This window comes from Gobio gobio (genome assembly GCF_949357685.1).
Source record: "Gobio gobio genome assembly, chromosome: 13".
Taxonomy (NCBI): Eukaryota; Metazoa; Chordata; class Actinopteri; order Cypriniformes; family Gobionidae; genus Gobio; species Gobio gobio.
Window position 1 is genome coordinate 17,851,011 of NC_137106.1, and position 16,897 is coordinate 17,867,907.

Consider the following 16,897-nt stretch of genomic DNA (forward strand, 5'->3'; position numbering starts at 1 on the left):
ATTTTTCTTACACCAACGCATAGATTCGCTTCAGACGGCCTTTATTAACACTCTGGAGCCGCGTGGAGCACGTTATTTGATGGACAGATGCATTTTTATGGACTTCAAAAACTATGAATCAAATTCTAATGCTTGGATTAGCCTGGACTTTTGTAATATAACTCCGATTTTATTCGTCTGAAAGAAGAATGTCATATACACTTCGGATGACTTGGGGGTGAGTAAATTATGGGCTAATTTTCATTTTTGGGTGAACTATCCCTTTAAAAGCATTGTTGTTTATAAAAGTATGTTATATTTTCAGTAAAATACCTATAAAAGTTTTTGCTATCAAATAAAAAACTCTAATGAATGCTCATTTTTGCAGTGTATTAATTTTAGTCAGTTATTGATCTGCATTTAAAAGGAATAGTTAATCCAAAAATGAAAATTACCCCATGGTTTACTCACCCTCAAGCCATCCTAGCTGTATGTGACATTCTTCTTTCAGACAAATACACTCAGTTATATTAAAACATTTCCTGGCCCAAAATTTGAAGTAAAAAAAAAGTACATCCATCTATTATAAAAGTAATCCACACGGTCCTATTTTAACCACCCAGAACCGTATGGGTTTGGATGGATGCACTTTTTTAAACTTCAAATATTTTAATTGTATTTGTCTGAAAGAAGAATGTCACATACACCAAGGATGGCTTGAGGGCAGGCCCGGCTCCACGGGGGGCCAACGTCAAATAACCGATTTCAATATTTCAGCTCCAGATTTAGAGAGAGATCATGGTTTTCGGTTGCTTGTCATCAAAAATCTGCTTGTTATTTAGAAACTAAAGCCTGTTTTAAGTCTCTTTTTTCAGTCCAAGACGATTTTAAACCGTTAACGGAAAGACGTGTAAGAACTCGCCATAGTGGGGCAGAAATATCACCAGAATGAGTGAAAAACAATCTATTTAATGAGTTCTTGAACCACTGCGTCTCTGAGCAACACTGTTTTATTCCTCAAAGAATCAGCGTATTTGAACGAATCATGAGTAAATGATTTATTTAAGCTACCCATTCATAAATACAATTTGCAATTTGAACGAATCGGTTGAATGAAGGATTCAACTCACTCAATACAGCACCATGATGAACATTTTAGTTTCATATTTAAAAAGTAGCCTATTATTTAATTAATTACTAGCTAGGCTAATTAGGCTACATCTTCAACAGTGTAATTAGGTTACTTTACTATTTACTCTCTTTCTAAAAAACATTCCATTCCACTTGTTATTACTAAGTAGCCTACTTTCTAAAGCCTCGACCAGTTGAACAATATAAAGATAGACATGAAACTGCTCTTTTAATTCTATCAAATAAATAATATAAAATTTCATAAATTATTCTTGAACTGACCAAAGTATTTAAAGGGTGAAGGTTACATTACATTTTAATATAAGATGTAAAATTTTGATTTGACATAAGAGGACACAGATATGACATTTAAAAATACTGTTCATCTCTGGCTTTATTGCGTTATTTCAGGGTTTTGATCTTCTCTTGACTCTTTGACTAGGCTAGGCATGTTGCATATTAATTGTTCTTGGAACCTCAATGTATATTACATTTTTTTGTGTATTTCTTGCTACTCTATAATAATGCTCTAGTTGAGGTCATTTGTAGCGTATAGGGCCCAAACATAAACTCAAGCCCAGGGCCCCCCAGTCCTAGCCTGATTCTATTTATTTGTGCGACTGCTTGTAATTTGTTCTTATTTTAGTACTGACTGTTTACTTGTCTTAATATTTATTAAAATACTAATACTTTTTTTGTGGTGGGGCCAGTGCAAATTGGATGAACCTGTAGAAAAGCTCCGTTGCATTGAGCCTTGCAAATATAGAGTTCCTTTCAAGACCTGCCTCTTTTGTTATACAATTATAACAAAAGGGGAAAAAATTATGTTAAAAGTATGGGCCCACCAGGAATTTCAATTGGCCCACGCTGCAACTCAAAGCTGGAGCCGGGCCTGCTTGAGGGTGAGTAAATCATGGGGTAATTTTCATTTTTGGGTGAAATATCCCTTTAAGGCAACAATTACAGACAATACAAGGCAATAATGAAAGCAAACAGCAAAAAATCTTCAAATAACATTATTATTCCAGAACCACATAGCCAAACTACCAACATGAATCCAATTGAAATTCTGTGGCTATTTAATTTAACAATTAAACACAACTTGGGTAGCTTAGAAATAATATATTGTGATCCATATCAAATGTTACCTGTTTTTTAATACACAAATTCATACATTTCTTCTTAAATAGAGAAAAAGTATGTAACAAATGATATATAAAAAACACAATCAAGAGAGTGAATACATTATACAGCACCTTTAAATCTGAAAGGCACTTTATTACTTCTATCCGTTTATTTCAGATCAGCAACAGCAGGTAGACACTATAAAAATTCATGACTGTAAAATACTGTAACTTTGAAATACTATTTTAAAAAGTTAAATCACAGCATAACAGCAGCGTAAAGGCTGTCCTTCAACAATGAAATGATCCAGTCAACATGTAACAACTAAAATTGTTAAAACATTTTAAGCCCCAGGATAAAGGGTCTAAAACGGAACAGAAATAAAATGGTCTAAAAATTGAATAAAAATGTTGTCTAAAATTCCCAGGATTCCATCCACCTGAGGCCGGCCATGGAGGAGGCAGGGTCATGTGCCAGCGGCCCCCTCATGCCATAGGAGAGAGGGTGAAATAGGTAAAAGCTGAAACAAGTCAGAGCGAGATAAGTATTAGAAATGGACTGAACTTGTGACCCAAACAAACATTATACATAGAATATTTATACAATGCACAATTTTGGCAATAAAATAGCCTACTTTATTCATTTCCGATGGGACATTTTATAAAGAGTTAAGAGATGTGACAACTAAATTTAAATATTGTAGAGCTTATTACCTGTAGAAGAACCCTAACAAGAGTATAGATTGACCTCCTCTCAGAATATAACGGGATATGGATGAACTAAAGAGAAGTTGAAAATTCTGAAGGAAGACGTCCAGAGTAATACCTTAAATAAAGATGATCATTAAATGTGTTAACTGTAATAATGTTGTGCCAACAATCAATGCTGACCAAAACATTTTAAAGACCAAAGTAGGCTTTATATCATTTACATAGGGCTAATTATTAATCTTCAGTCCATATGAAAACAGTATGATAAGAATATCAGCAGATTTCTACCCTTTGGTTATCTGGTTTGCCTTTGTACCTGTGAGCATACTGCTGAACAGCATGGCAGGAAAGTAATGGTGGTAGTACAGTATGCGACCCATGATGTAGAACGGGAGGTAGTGTAACAGCCAGCCCAAAAGCAGCATCCCACCACCCTCCATGAGAGTGTGACAGTGCACTGAAAGAAAACATCAGCTGTTTTAGACTTCGGATTGACTAAATACTGCACAATCTGCAGTGCTGCTTACCTTTCCTCATTCCCTCCATCTCCACTCCTCTCTGTACAGCTAAAGAAGCCACTACCAGCATGACAACAAATAGAGCCAGACTCAATAGGTTCAGCCACCAGATGACCTGAGGATGAAATATGATGTTTTGGCAGTGGCAGGACAAAAGATCTTTGCAAACAGAGGGCATAAAAATGACACTTACTGGGTTGCCGAGGAGATAAACACGGTACTCTGTCTCATTCACTCCAGAAAACCTCAAACCCTATTAAGAATAATGATGAGATAGTACACAGATGTGGATCTTCAAAACAGTAACTAAAACAAATTTAAAACTGAAAAAATAGAAATGTTGTTCTAGTAACTAAAATAAAATAAGTTGAAGTACTAAAATGAATAAAACTTAAAGTGCCCCTATAATGCTAATTTATTAGGTTAAAGGTCCCGTTTTTCGTGTTTTTTTGAAGCTTTGATTGTGTTTACAGTGTGCAATATAACGTGTTCATGTTTCGCGTGTAAAAAAACACAGTATTTTTCACACAATTTACTTATCTGTATACTGCTGTTTTCACTGTCCTCAAAACGGCTTGAAAGATTTCCCTGTTCTATGAAGTCCCTCCTTCAGAAATACGTAACGAGTTCTGATTGTGCCAGCGGTTCCCGTGTTGTGATTCGACAGCAGCTTAGGGCACGCAGAGCGCACGTTACCGGAAAGGTCTCTAAGTGATCTCTAAGTACAGCGTCCCTGGGAAAGCCAAACAAAGGTGACTTAACTCCGGGATGAAAATAACAGCGTCTCGACGACATGGCTACAAACAAACTATACGAACGCAACCGAACGCAACACTTCCTATTCTCCACGCGGGAGCAACAAGACCACGCCCCCTTTTTCGCACGTTCTTGTGGGCGGAGGTTAGTCGACATACTGCTCTACTGACGTAATTAAAGCAGGAAATACCAGGATGTAGTCCTAACCAGCCGTTCGCTGTAGGCTTTGAAAGGGAACTTCTGTTAAATAAAATATCTCGCTTGGCATTGAACTTTGAGCTTTATAATTTTACAGGTATTATAAATGCTCTAACAGCAACATTACACACTAACTAAAGTTTGAAAAATGGGATCACGAAGAACAGGACCTTTAAAATACTACAATAGGTTTACATGTACCCAAGGTGGTAGGAAAAAAAAAAAAAAAAAAACCTTTTCTCAAATACATTGTCGTGACATGACATCCTTTCTGAAAGAGTCTGAAAATGCTTCGTGGGCAGACCATAGGAAAACAATAGGCTGGCATTCTGCAAATTTGTTACAAACATATGTAGGTTCGTGGAGGAAGTAAGACTAGAATTGCTGAAGACTCGTTTTGGCAATTCAGAATCAGTTCTTTCTTTTGGGAGACAATCTTTGAAAATTCACAAATATTACACACTGCATGAAAGATTTGAAAAAAGCATAATAGGGACACTTTAAAGCTAAATATAAATAATACATTTATTTAAAACAAACTAAAATTTGAATAAAATGAAAATAAAAGCTAATTCAAAATATGATTAAATACTATAATAGTATATAAATAATACTAAAATAACACTGCTAATGAAAACATGGCTTTTTCTTTAAACTGTCTATCAGATTTTACACAATATACCTGATAGTTGATGGGCCAGTGCCAGGGCTTAGAGTTTACCTCGTTGTCTTTGGGCTTCAAACCACTGTTTCCCTAAACAAAATACAATTATTTAACTTAATCCATATAAATTAATTAATAAATCATTCCCATGTGAAAATCTTACCCTGATCATCACAATATGAGACTCCCAGAGGATCTCCAGGAAAGTGGGTTTGAGCACTGAAAGACTGATATTGGGCACTACAAATACACAAAAACATTGCACAAATAGCAGAGAAAAACCATCCAGCGGCACATTTCTACCTATATATTTTAAAATGTGACAATATGGACATACATTTAGGGTTGATGTGATCCTCAATGTTCCACTGCGAGTTGAGGGTCTCTTTGACATATGGGCTACACGTGACCTCCACTTGTTCCCATCCCCTGTTGAAAAGTAAAAAGCAGTTTAAAAATATATATTTTTGTGATGCGTTATGCGCTACTGACTAGAGGTGTGTTTCCTGTATGACAATATAACTCACTGATTAACTACCATAGTACGATGCATCGTTGGAAAAACGAATCAACTAGTCACGACTGTTTCCCGAAACCATAGTAACATGGTTTTACATGGTCCACATTGGTTCAACATCGTTAAAGGGATAGTTCACCCAAAAATGAAAATTAGCCCATGATTTACTCACCCTCAAGTCATTCGAGGTGTATATGACATTCTTCTTTCAGACTAATAAAATCTGAGTTATATAAAAAATGTTCTGGCTAATCCAAGCATTATAATAGCAGTAATAGTTGCTGTTTTTGAAGTCCATAAAAAAATGCATCTGTCCGTCAAATAACGTGCTCCACGCGACTCCGGGGTGTTAATAAAGGCCTTCTAAAGCGAATCGATGCGTTTGGGTAAGAAAAATATTTTCAATGGCTCTGCATCAGCCGTCCCCGAGCCATCAGTTCTGGCAAATAAGGTCAAAATGCGGCTCGTGGCGTTTAATAAGGATTCATATGTCTATGTGTTTTTACTTTCATTGCTCTCATACTCTAAAATATCCCCATTGACATGCATTATACGACTATCACACAGCAACGGTTGGAGTTAAAAATCATCACATGTGTTCTACTGAAGAAACAAAGACACCTACATCTTGGATGCCCTGGGGGTAAGCAGATAAACATAAACAAATCGTTTTTGGGTGAACTATCCCTTTAAGATGACTGTTAGCTTGCTTATTGCACCCAAGAGCATGATCTACTGCATTTAAAGGTCCCATGGCATGGCATTTTTCTATTATTTTATAGTGTTTCCTGAGGTGTACTTATATTGTTAGTATGATTTTTACATCATAAAATGTCATAATTTAGAAATAAAAGGCATTTTTTCTATACTGCTGTTTGCCCTGTGGCTGAAGGCCCTGTTACAAGAGGCGTGTCTGCTGTGAGACTTCAGTAAAAACGCCCACTGTTGTGATTGGCTGACATCTTTGCATTTTAAATGAGCGGAGGGGGCGTGGTTTAACGAGGCACGAGCAGGCACGAGTCTGCCAGAGATGGACCTGTGTTCACTTCTCATCAGTTCTCTCAGCATGTCTCAGTTCAGGGTGAACTGTTGTAGTTACTAGAATATACTTCAGGTTATTAGTTTATTTCTAGTCGGAGGGGCTGTCACTCATGTCAGAAAGTTAGTAACTTTAGTAAATTATGGATCAGCGCTGATTCGAGACGCGAACCGTTTACGATTCAGTCCGATTTGGTGAACTGGTTCGGTTCACTAAAAAGAACCGATTCAAAAGAATGATTCGTTCGCGAACCGGACATCACGGAGACGGAGCGATTGCTAACAAAGTTATTTATAGTAACTACTGAGTTATGAGAGCGCTGTCTGTCATCGCGAGTTTATTGTGTTTGTATCTGAGAGTTCTGAATAAACACGAGTCCCAGTCACGCCGAGTCCGTCTTCATCATTATTACCAACTTTGTAACACATGCAAAGTACCATTACAGCGAGATGAACGAGTTAGTAAGTGTTGAGTATAGTATTATTTCTAGATATGTTCCAATCATATGAATAGTATCAGTGACGCGCATTGAGTAACGTTACACAGCGCAAACAAAGACACAACAGCAGTAATCGAATGTAATCCAGTTTATTGTGGGGAAAGCTGGCTAGCCTAGCCGGATACCCTTACGCTTACCCCCCTTCTGCTTAATCTCACGCCGCATTTGGTGCCTCCGCTGTGGGCCAGATGCAGTACTGGGGGTCGGGGATGTTGAAGGCCGAGCTTCGGCGTGTGTGAAGTTTATCTCTAAAGATGTGGCTCTGCCGATGTTAAGCAGAAACTCCCGACTGTATGCACATTTTAGAACAGATAGACGCGACGAGGACGTACAAAAACACTGACTCACAAGATAGAAAACACGAAAACACCTTTCTGTCGGGTATAATAAATAATTGCACGAATAATAAATAATTAGCTACACATCAGAAATCAATGATCACAGATCAGAAGGAACTGAAGAAAGACTTCTGTTTTCATTTGTACATCCAAACACTGAGAAACTGCCAGCATTCACTCGTCCACAAGCAATGATCTCTCCAGGACAAATATAGCGTTTGCATGGGCGTGCCAGATTCTCTGGGCGGAGGAAAGGGAGGAAACCGTTCCTGCTTGGACGTCAAACCAGGAGACTTCAGGATTGGCTCGTCTGGCCTGTCATTTTCTCAAAGGCAGAGAAAGACAGACAGAACTCGGTTTTACACCGATTAACATTTCTATCCACTTGGGGACAATATTCAGGCTAGGGGACCTTATATTAATGTTGAAATACCTCATAAAATGAAAATTTCATGCCATGGGACCTTTAAGTCCACGTCATTTAACAAAAAAAACTATGTTTCTAATCACAGCTTGAGAGCTGTAGTTCCAACCATAGACTGTAAAAAAAAAAAAGAAAAAAGATGACGACACACCTTCACTCTCTTCCATTGTATAAGTGAAGCTGCCAGTGTCCAAATATGGCCATGACATCTCGAGTCTCGAGTCTGCGCAGTAGTGAGTGCTCCCGCCTAATCAATCACACGCCCCTGAACTGTTTGTGAAATAAACAGTTATGGAAATGTAGAAATTCCCCAAAAAAGTATTTTGGTGCCCCAGTGAACCTACACTGCATCCAGCCACCTGGGGGCGATCAAGACACTTTGGCTTCACTTTTTAAGACTTGGCATGCTTGGTTAGGGATGTCACAAGTACCGGTACTTCGGTACCAAGTCGATACTGAAATTATAAAAATGTGACAATACCAGCATTTCTGTAGTATCGGTAGTACCGACTCCCGAGTATATTCGGTACCCGCAGCTGCGTTTAGTGGCTTCTGTGTTTATCTAAGCGCAGGGCTCCAGACTGTAGTCGAATATATACAAGTGTCTGTGGATATTAAACTGCAAAGTACTATTTAAATATTACTCCTCCATGTTCTGCGTCTCTGTGTGAATGTCGGGGCACAGGGGCGCAGGCGGGCGCGCACAAGCGCGTGACACTCGCTCGCTGTCTTTGTAGTCTCTGCCATGTGTCACTATATATATTTTTTATATATACATCTAGTCTATGGTCACTATATGAGGACACGAACGCATAAACCGTCCCTTCATAAGAATTTACCGTTTCATTTGAGAAAACTGTCATATCATGAACACAGACACTCAAAGGTCACGGCAACCCGTCAAAATAAAAGTTTGATTTAAAAAATTTAAATTGACAGAATATATCAGGCTACTGTTGTAGCCTAGAGTAGATTTAGCTATATGTAATAATAATAATACGTCTCTACTAATAATAATAATAATTATGCCTAGATGGTTGATTATTTTTCACTTGATTTATAAACAATGTTTACTTTTAAACAGCATACAGCCTTTAAATGTTTGTATTATTTACTTATAATGATTATCATCATAAATAATAAACTTAATACATTTAATTTTTTTTTCAAATAGTTAAATAAATAAAAAAAACATTTAGCTGTGGTACCGAAATTGGTAGAGTACCGTACAATTTTTATGGTATTGGTACGGACTACTGGAATTTTGGTACCGTGACATCCCTAGTTCCAAGTTCCAACCATGCAAGTTTGCGACATGTTTGCAAATGTTCTTTCGCACTATGGTTTCGGGAAACGCCAAAAACAGAACTTGCAACCATAGTTGGCTAAAGACGCTTCAGGGAAACACACCCCGGATCTAAGATTTTTTCTGAACAAACACTCTTACCACTTAGGAAGGGTCTTTCCAGAGGAGCAGAGCACGCAACCCGTGGAGCGATGGAGAAAGCGAACTTTGCTACGCAGCACCTTCACTGGATCTCCCTTCCTCCCTCCACACACCTCCACCTGCCACAAGTCATTCATATCTCCGCTACCATTCTGAAATGAAAAGTGATTACGTTAGATGATGCTACTGCCTTTGAACTAATATAAATGAGAGATTTAAAGTTGTGCTGAAGTTCGCTGTTATCGAGTAGTATGACATCCTCCTTTTGCTGGCGATCTGATTGCACACAAAATATGAATTACTACTTTAACCAAAACAAACTGAATCTATTAGACTGATAAAACATAAAACCTCCTGATCAACTGACAGGTTTCTTTAAGGTTTAGTTTCTATAAGGTGCAGCATGGATGACGTATATTTGTAGGCCAAAACTTGTAAACGAGTGCACTTCTGCTTCCATTGTCCTGAAGTTAATGGTTTATTTGAATGGGTTTTTGGTTGAATGCCTGAAATAAGCTCTGTGGTTAAGACAAGCTCAAGATATGTTCACGTTTTATTTTATACACTTAAAATACAACAGTAATAATAATCTTTTACCTGATAAAAAGTGGCTAAATGGGACTAGAGGTTGTCAGGGACATCAAACGTCATTAGACTGAACAGCCTCATTACGTTCATAATCATGCTCTTGCAAACTCTACTATCTCAAACTTTCAGGGAAAAACTTTTTTAAATAAAGAAGCTTAGTGATTGTGACTGAAGTCGTGCGACCTTGGTGTAGTTTGTTTATAGCCTACGTTTAGCTTTTTACTGCCGCAGATTGAATTTAAGTTTCTGTTGTGTTCATTTGTGAAGATTATCATGATAAACATAGTGTGCAAAAAAATGTTATCCAATAATCCAAAAGCCAATGGAAACATCATATTGTGTTTTTGTCGAAGGAACCAGGGGGATGCTATAACTTCCGAGTTAAAAAAATACATCACTGCAGCACTCTTTAACACCTGTAGTACATGAACTGTAACTTCTACTAGTACTCACAATGCCGTATCCTGTGACCTGCAGGTGTTTTTTGGTCAGTGGAGCTTCATGGAAATGACTGTGAAGATTCCTTGTAGTTCTGATGAGGAGAATCAGGTGTGCACTGTTACTATTATTGTAACTTTTACTTTCAAAAATAAAAAAACCTTGATGCTTACTCTTTGTGTTCCAGTCTAATGATGTCACCATGTCGGACCAGTTCTGGTGACCCTGTGAGATCTTAGCAGAGAACAGGAGTTATTGAATCTTGTGCAGTGTCGATATAGAATAGTTAAGTAGTGCAAACATGTAAAAGAACTCACCGTCAGAGTTGTCAGGTCTCTTGACCAACCACAAGTTGTTATAATCTTTGTGCAAATAGGCTGTAACCTACATGGGTGAAGATACAAAATAGATTTATAGATTATTTATTGTTACACACTACTTAAGAGAATAAAGTTCTAAATACAAGCCACATACAGTACCAAATATACACATTTGGATACTGTACTGTTCAAAAATGTTGGGTCAGTAAGGTTTTTTTAAAAATGTTTTGAAAGAAGTCTTTTATGCTCACAAAGGCTACATTCATTTAACCATAATATTGTGAAATATAATACAATTATTTTATTTTTAATACAATAAATGTTTTCCATTATAATATATTTTACATTTTAATTTATTCCTGTAATGGCAAAGAAGAATTTTCAGCAGCCATTACGCCAGTCTTCAGTGTCACATGATCCTTCAGAAATCATTTTTATATAATGATTTGCTGCTTAAGAAATATTTCTTATAATTAGCATCACTGTTGAAAAGCTGCTTAATAGTATTGATTTGAAATTAAAAATCTTTTGTAACATTACAAATGTCTATGTCACCTTTGATCACCGCTAAAGTTGTATACAATATTAAACTGAATAAAAATCTTACTAATCCTGCAAATATAAATTATAGAAAAAAACCAGGTCAGATTTTCACCTTGAAATCTTCCATATAATGTTGTCTAACTGTTTGGGTTTGGTAAGAGTAGGGCCTTGTTTACACCTGGTTTTAAGATACATTTTGGTCGACCGGATCACAAGTAGACGAGGGAGACAAATACCCGTTTACAACTGGGGCCAGATTGACTAAACAGGGCAAATTAGCACGAAAGTACAATTCCAAAAAAGCGCAGATGGGAGTGGAAAGTTTGGCACGTAATCTACTGACGATGTGAAAATTAAAGAACACAGACGCAGCCGGATCATTTCCATTTTGACCAACGCAATCTACCAGTTAATATCTGGTTTAACATGCTTTTTTGGGGGCTGTAAATAATGGTGCAAACATCAGTTAATTGACGAGCGCAAACCTTAGTAAATCACATTGCATGATTCATTTAAATACTCTCCTCCCAAAAATGTTGCATCTCAGCCGCAAAAATAGCTGCCCACACCGTTTCAGCGTTAATTTTTTACTGTGTGTCTTTAGTGAATCCTGATAGTAGTTTAACACCAAAAAAGGGTTTGCATTTGTGCAAGCTGATAGTAAATCTGGCCCGATGTGTTTTAATCTGTCTCTTTTGTCCACTTTCAACCACTTCTGTCCTGATTTCTTTGATTTCCATATATCCTGGGCGGTATATACATTATACGTATATATAATGTATATAGCGATCTAATGGAATGCACCAACATATGAACGCACCCAGAAATGACGGAAAAACACACGGAGAGCTTTCATTTCTGCTCTGATAGCCACAGGACCACTCCGAACACAGTGAGTGCGTGTTAGAAATCATGGTGAGAGAACTTGGTGCTTGGTACGTTTTTCATCTTCAAGCCAAACGTAGGTCTTCATCTGACAAAGTTTAAACCCCGTCCTGACTAGCGCACTTCCCATAATGTTTACACATTAAGTAAGTAGGTGGAGAGTAGGCAGTCTTTTGCGGCTGTTGGAAAGCATTCCACCACGTGAGCATTTACACTATGAAAGCAATCCCGTCAAATGACAAGCTCAAAACGTTTTAGACCACGTTTACACCTGCATTTAGCGCCGTCCACTTGTGATCTGATCAACCAAAAGCATCTTAATACCAGGTGTAAACTGGGCCTAAACGAGGGTGGTGAACTGACCTGCTGCTGATGAGCTCCAACCCCCTCTGGGTAAAGGTGCCAGTGAGAGTGCAGATATCCTCCCGCAATTCGCAGATTCTTCACTGTTATGACAGAGCCATATGCCAGATCTGTGCAGAAGGAGGAGTAAATGCTAAAGTAATAAAAGAAACACAAGCAGTAAAAATGTCAAATATTAAGCTTTTAAGTTGTGCTTACACTCAGGCAAGGAGGCGTTGTGTAAATTGTTTCCAATCAAGCGAGACTGGAAAGCAGAGCTAAAGAAACCATCCCCAGGACCGCTGTGTATGAAAAAGAAGGCTGTTAAAATTATATTTCATTGTATTAATTACCAACTGCTTTTAGAATAGAACTGAATATCAATATTGGCACAAACATACCTTCTGTTTAAGACAATGAAGTGGACGGCAAATATTGTAGTGTACAGAAACATTGGGAGCATTATCAACCCGAAAACTCGAGCAAGTAAGTGCTTCCCAAAATCCACCTAGAGAAAAACAAGAAACAATTTTCAGCATACATTACGATAAAAAAAAAAAAGATTTTTAAAAATAAATTAATACTTTTATACAACAACAATACATTAAATTGATCAAATATGAGAGTAAAGACTTAGATAGACTAGATAAATGCTGTTCTTTTGAACTTTCTATTCATCATTGAATTCTGAAAATGTATCACGGTTTCCACATTAATATTAAACAGCACAACGGTTTTCAAAAATGATAAATGATTCTGGAGCAGAAAATCAGCATATTAGAATGATTTCTTAAGGATCATGTGACATTGAAGACTGGAGTAATGATGCTGAAGATTTAGCTTTGCCATCACAGAAATAAATTACATTTTGAAATGTATTAAAATAGAAAATCATCATTTTAAATTGTAATAATATTTCCCAATATTACTGTCATTTTAATTTAACAAATGGATCCTTGGTAAGAATAAGAGAAAATCTTGCAGACCCCAAACTTATATGTTTGAAACTTTCAATCGTGAAAAAAGGTTCCCATTTATACCAGAGACAAGCTGAGTTCCCCAAGTAGCCTCCACAGATCTAATGCTGTGTTGATTCCCACCAAGAGGATGACAAACAGCCCCACAAACTTCACTCCCAGAGAACCAGAGAGGCAGACCCCTGTCAGAAGCAGCCAGAGCCACCACGAGAAGCTGAAAGACCTGAAGAAAAGAAAGACGATTTGTATTCCTGATATATTCATTACACAAACTCAAACAATAAAGCTACATAGAGAGATTCCTCCTCTACTCTACCTGAGTCTCTGTGAGTTGAATCTGACCATGCACATAACAGAGCCCATGATGAAAAACATTAGAATGGGATCCAGGAGAATGTACTGAGATAGGGTGATGCAGCCAGTGTCTGTTGTAAAATAGACCAGTTGATTTTTAGATTATCATCATTGAATAGAGCTCACCTCTGTGTTGATGATCACTACCACACTCACCAAAAATAAGAAGAGAGGCTGCTATTAGCGCCGCTGGTGTAGAATGTGACAGCTCCAGGACAATTAGAAAGGCAAAAGGAGGAAGACAGGAACCAAGAGCTGCACAAAACTACACACAAATGAATGAAATCACAAGAATTAGAGCTTACACTTAAAGAACGATTGAATTGTGCATGGTTAAATAAAAATAAAAAGATACATTATATCTAGATTTAGTAAGCCTTCTAAATAATTTAAACTATTACATTTAAATAAGCTATACTACAATACTGACAATATTTTTCTAGAACTAAAAAATAAAAAGTGTATATATATATATATATATATATATATATGTGTGTGTATGTGTATATTTATATATATTACTTTACTAATGCTTACTATATTGCAATACTAACTGTAACTACATATACATATATATTATATTATATATATATATATGAATGTATGCATGTACGTATATATGTACAGTGAGGAAAATAAGTATTTGAACACCCTGCTATTTTGCAAGTTCTCCCACTTAGAAATCATGGAGGGGTCTGAAATTGTCATCTTAGGTGCATGTCCACTGTGAGAGACATAATCAAAAAAAGAAATCACAATGCATGATTTTTTAACTATTTTAGATTATGTCTCTCACAGTGGACATGCACCTACGATGACAATTTCAGACCCCTCCATGATTTCTAAGTGGGAGAACTTACAAAATAGCAGGGTGTTCAAATACTTATTTTCCTCACTGTACATACATACGTACATGCATACATACATTGCCAGGATGCATAAAAAAAAAGGACTCAACAGTGAAGGGGTGAATCTCTAAAACATCAAGAGTGCAAAACAGACAAAAACACACACACACACACACACACACACACACACATAAACACAATTAGCTTTTGGAATGGCACCCGTTCATTTGTGTGTGCGTGTGTTTTTGTGTGTATAAGTGTGTGTGTGTGTGTTTTTGTCTGTTTTGCACTTTTGATGTTTTAGACATTCACCCCTTCACTGTTGAGTCCTTTTTTTCTGCATCCTGGCTGATTTGTAGTCCCATTTATTTCCTATGGGGGACTTTTTTTTTTTACGACCACTTAGACTTTTCAAATCCTGTCCCCAATTTTTTGGGTGTTCATATACCAAGTACCAATAAAGTCACCAAGTTTCGGACCATTTTTTATAAAACGCAAGATCCACTATAGTGGTAAAAATGTGCTATTGCGCGATAAAAATGCTCAATGTGTCCACCGGATGGCACCGATCTCATTTAAAAAATTGCTTTCATGAGGCCAAGGCTTGACTCTAAAATTAAATACAGCTTTAATAAAAAAAATAATATATATATATTTTTTTTATTATATTCAATGGGAAAAAATGGGTCATAATAATTGCATAAATGTTAATAATAAATCATAAAATTATCTCAAAACACCAAAAAAGAAAATAAAAAATATTATTGAACAAAAATATATTTTTCTTTGATTTTACTCAAATCTTTTTTAGCTTAATCCCGCCCTTCGGGTCATTTTTGACCCGAAGGTCCTGAGTGTGACCCATAAATGAAGACCCCCAGAGGGTTAAACAATCATGTAGGAAGACACATCATGGCCATATTCCAGGATGACAATGTCAAGATTCATCAGGCTCAGATTATAAAAGAATGGTTGGGAGGGAGCATGAAGAATCATTTTCACAAATGAATTGGCCAGGCCTTAAATTCATTGAAAGTCTTTGGGATGTGCTGGAGGAGACTTTACAGAGTGCTTGACTCTTGCATTGTCAATAAAAGATCCTGACCAAAAATGTATGCACCTCTTGATGGAAATAACATCACAACATTTATTATCATCAAGAGGTGCATCCATTTTTGGTCCAGATCTTGTTGACATTTACAATTTAAAATAATTTACATGATTCTTATAAATCTGCATGAAATTAATTGGGAGACAATTAAAGGTTTACCGCTCTCATTCCCCAGTAGTTGTGCTGCTCATATTTGTCCCCTGGTTTTATGAAGGGAAAGGTGCCATCATATCCTGTCAGGTACCCAGCAAGGCCGATCAGCATCTGAGTGAGGAGTGTAGATGCATCCTTTTGAGTCACAAACTACACAAAATAATTCAGATTATAGTGGAGCAACAGGGGTCTAGATGCAATGAAATCTATACCTTCCCAAGTGGTGGATGGACATCAAAGAAGAAGGTGCGATTAATGTAATAACTTCCCATTTTCCCGAAATGAGTCTCATCCCAACTGCAACAATGGACCATAATATTTACCGATCGTGTGCTGATATTAAGTTTATCATCACAATTCTACAGATCTAATGCTTACCATACATGTGGAGGCTCATTGATCTTGTAAAAGCGTGTACATACAGAGAGCACAAGCACCAAGACCAAAGTATAAACGGGCACATGATCATCTCTGCAGGGAGAACTGAAGTGTCTTCCTCGCTTGGGGATCCTTTCACTTGCCCCGTTAGAAGCCCCATTAGAAGGTTGGGAAAGGCATTCGGCCTCCTCCTTTACCTTACATGTTTTTCGATGTCTTAAAGCAGATATGTCTTGTCTTTGTGTGTAAAGCTCCTTCGGTCTGCCGTCCATTAGCAGGTTTTTTGATGTAGACAATGAGTCATTATTAGAGTGGCAAAAACACTATAAAGACAGTGCCTTCAGACGCAGAGTTCATGAACATTGACTCCTTACAGCATTTAATATCTTGCAGCCTGGTCGTGTTGACATGTCGCTGAATGAGACACTCTCTTGCTCTTTAAATAATGCAATGCTCCTTTTGCTTTCCAGCTCATGTTTGGTGTGCAACTGTTTTGAATTGTTGGTTGGGGAAGTATTGGGATTGTCTGCACTTCACTGTCACCTGCTGGACTGGAGAGGGACATGCCGCCACAGAAGAAAACGATTCAATATAATCAACGTTGTTGTTCCTTTA

General features: G+C 37.2%; 1 protein-coding gene across 1 annotated transcript; it reads right to left on the bottom strand.

Moving 5' to 3' along the window:
* Positions 1–1,410: 1,410 nt before the first annotated feature.
* pomt2 (protein-O-mannosyltransferase 2) lies at positions 1,411–16,799 on the bottom strand. The gene is made up of 21 exons (XM_079834000.1): positions 16,283–16,799; positions 16,117–16,201; positions 15,911–16,015; positions 13,949–14,057; positions 13,755–13,863; positions 13,502–13,661; positions 12,863–12,969; positions 12,681–12,763; positions 12,483–12,592; positions 10,689–10,755; positions 10,545–10,605; positions 10,387–10,465; positions 9,346–9,497; positions 5,419–5,510; positions 5,245–5,321; positions 5,100–5,171; positions 3,657–3,716; positions 3,473–3,578; positions 3,262–3,402; positions 2,949–3,060; positions 1,411–2,755 (listed from the first exon to the last, which is right to left on the bottom strand). Exons 1-21 carry the CDS (start codon positions 16,552–16,554, stop codon positions 2,650–2,652), a joined length of 2,265 nt encoding a protein of 754 aa, XP_079690126.1. The 5' UTR covers positions 16,555–16,799; the 3' UTR covers positions 1,411–2,649.
* Between the last annotated feature and the right edge of the window lie 98 nt (positions 16,800–16,897).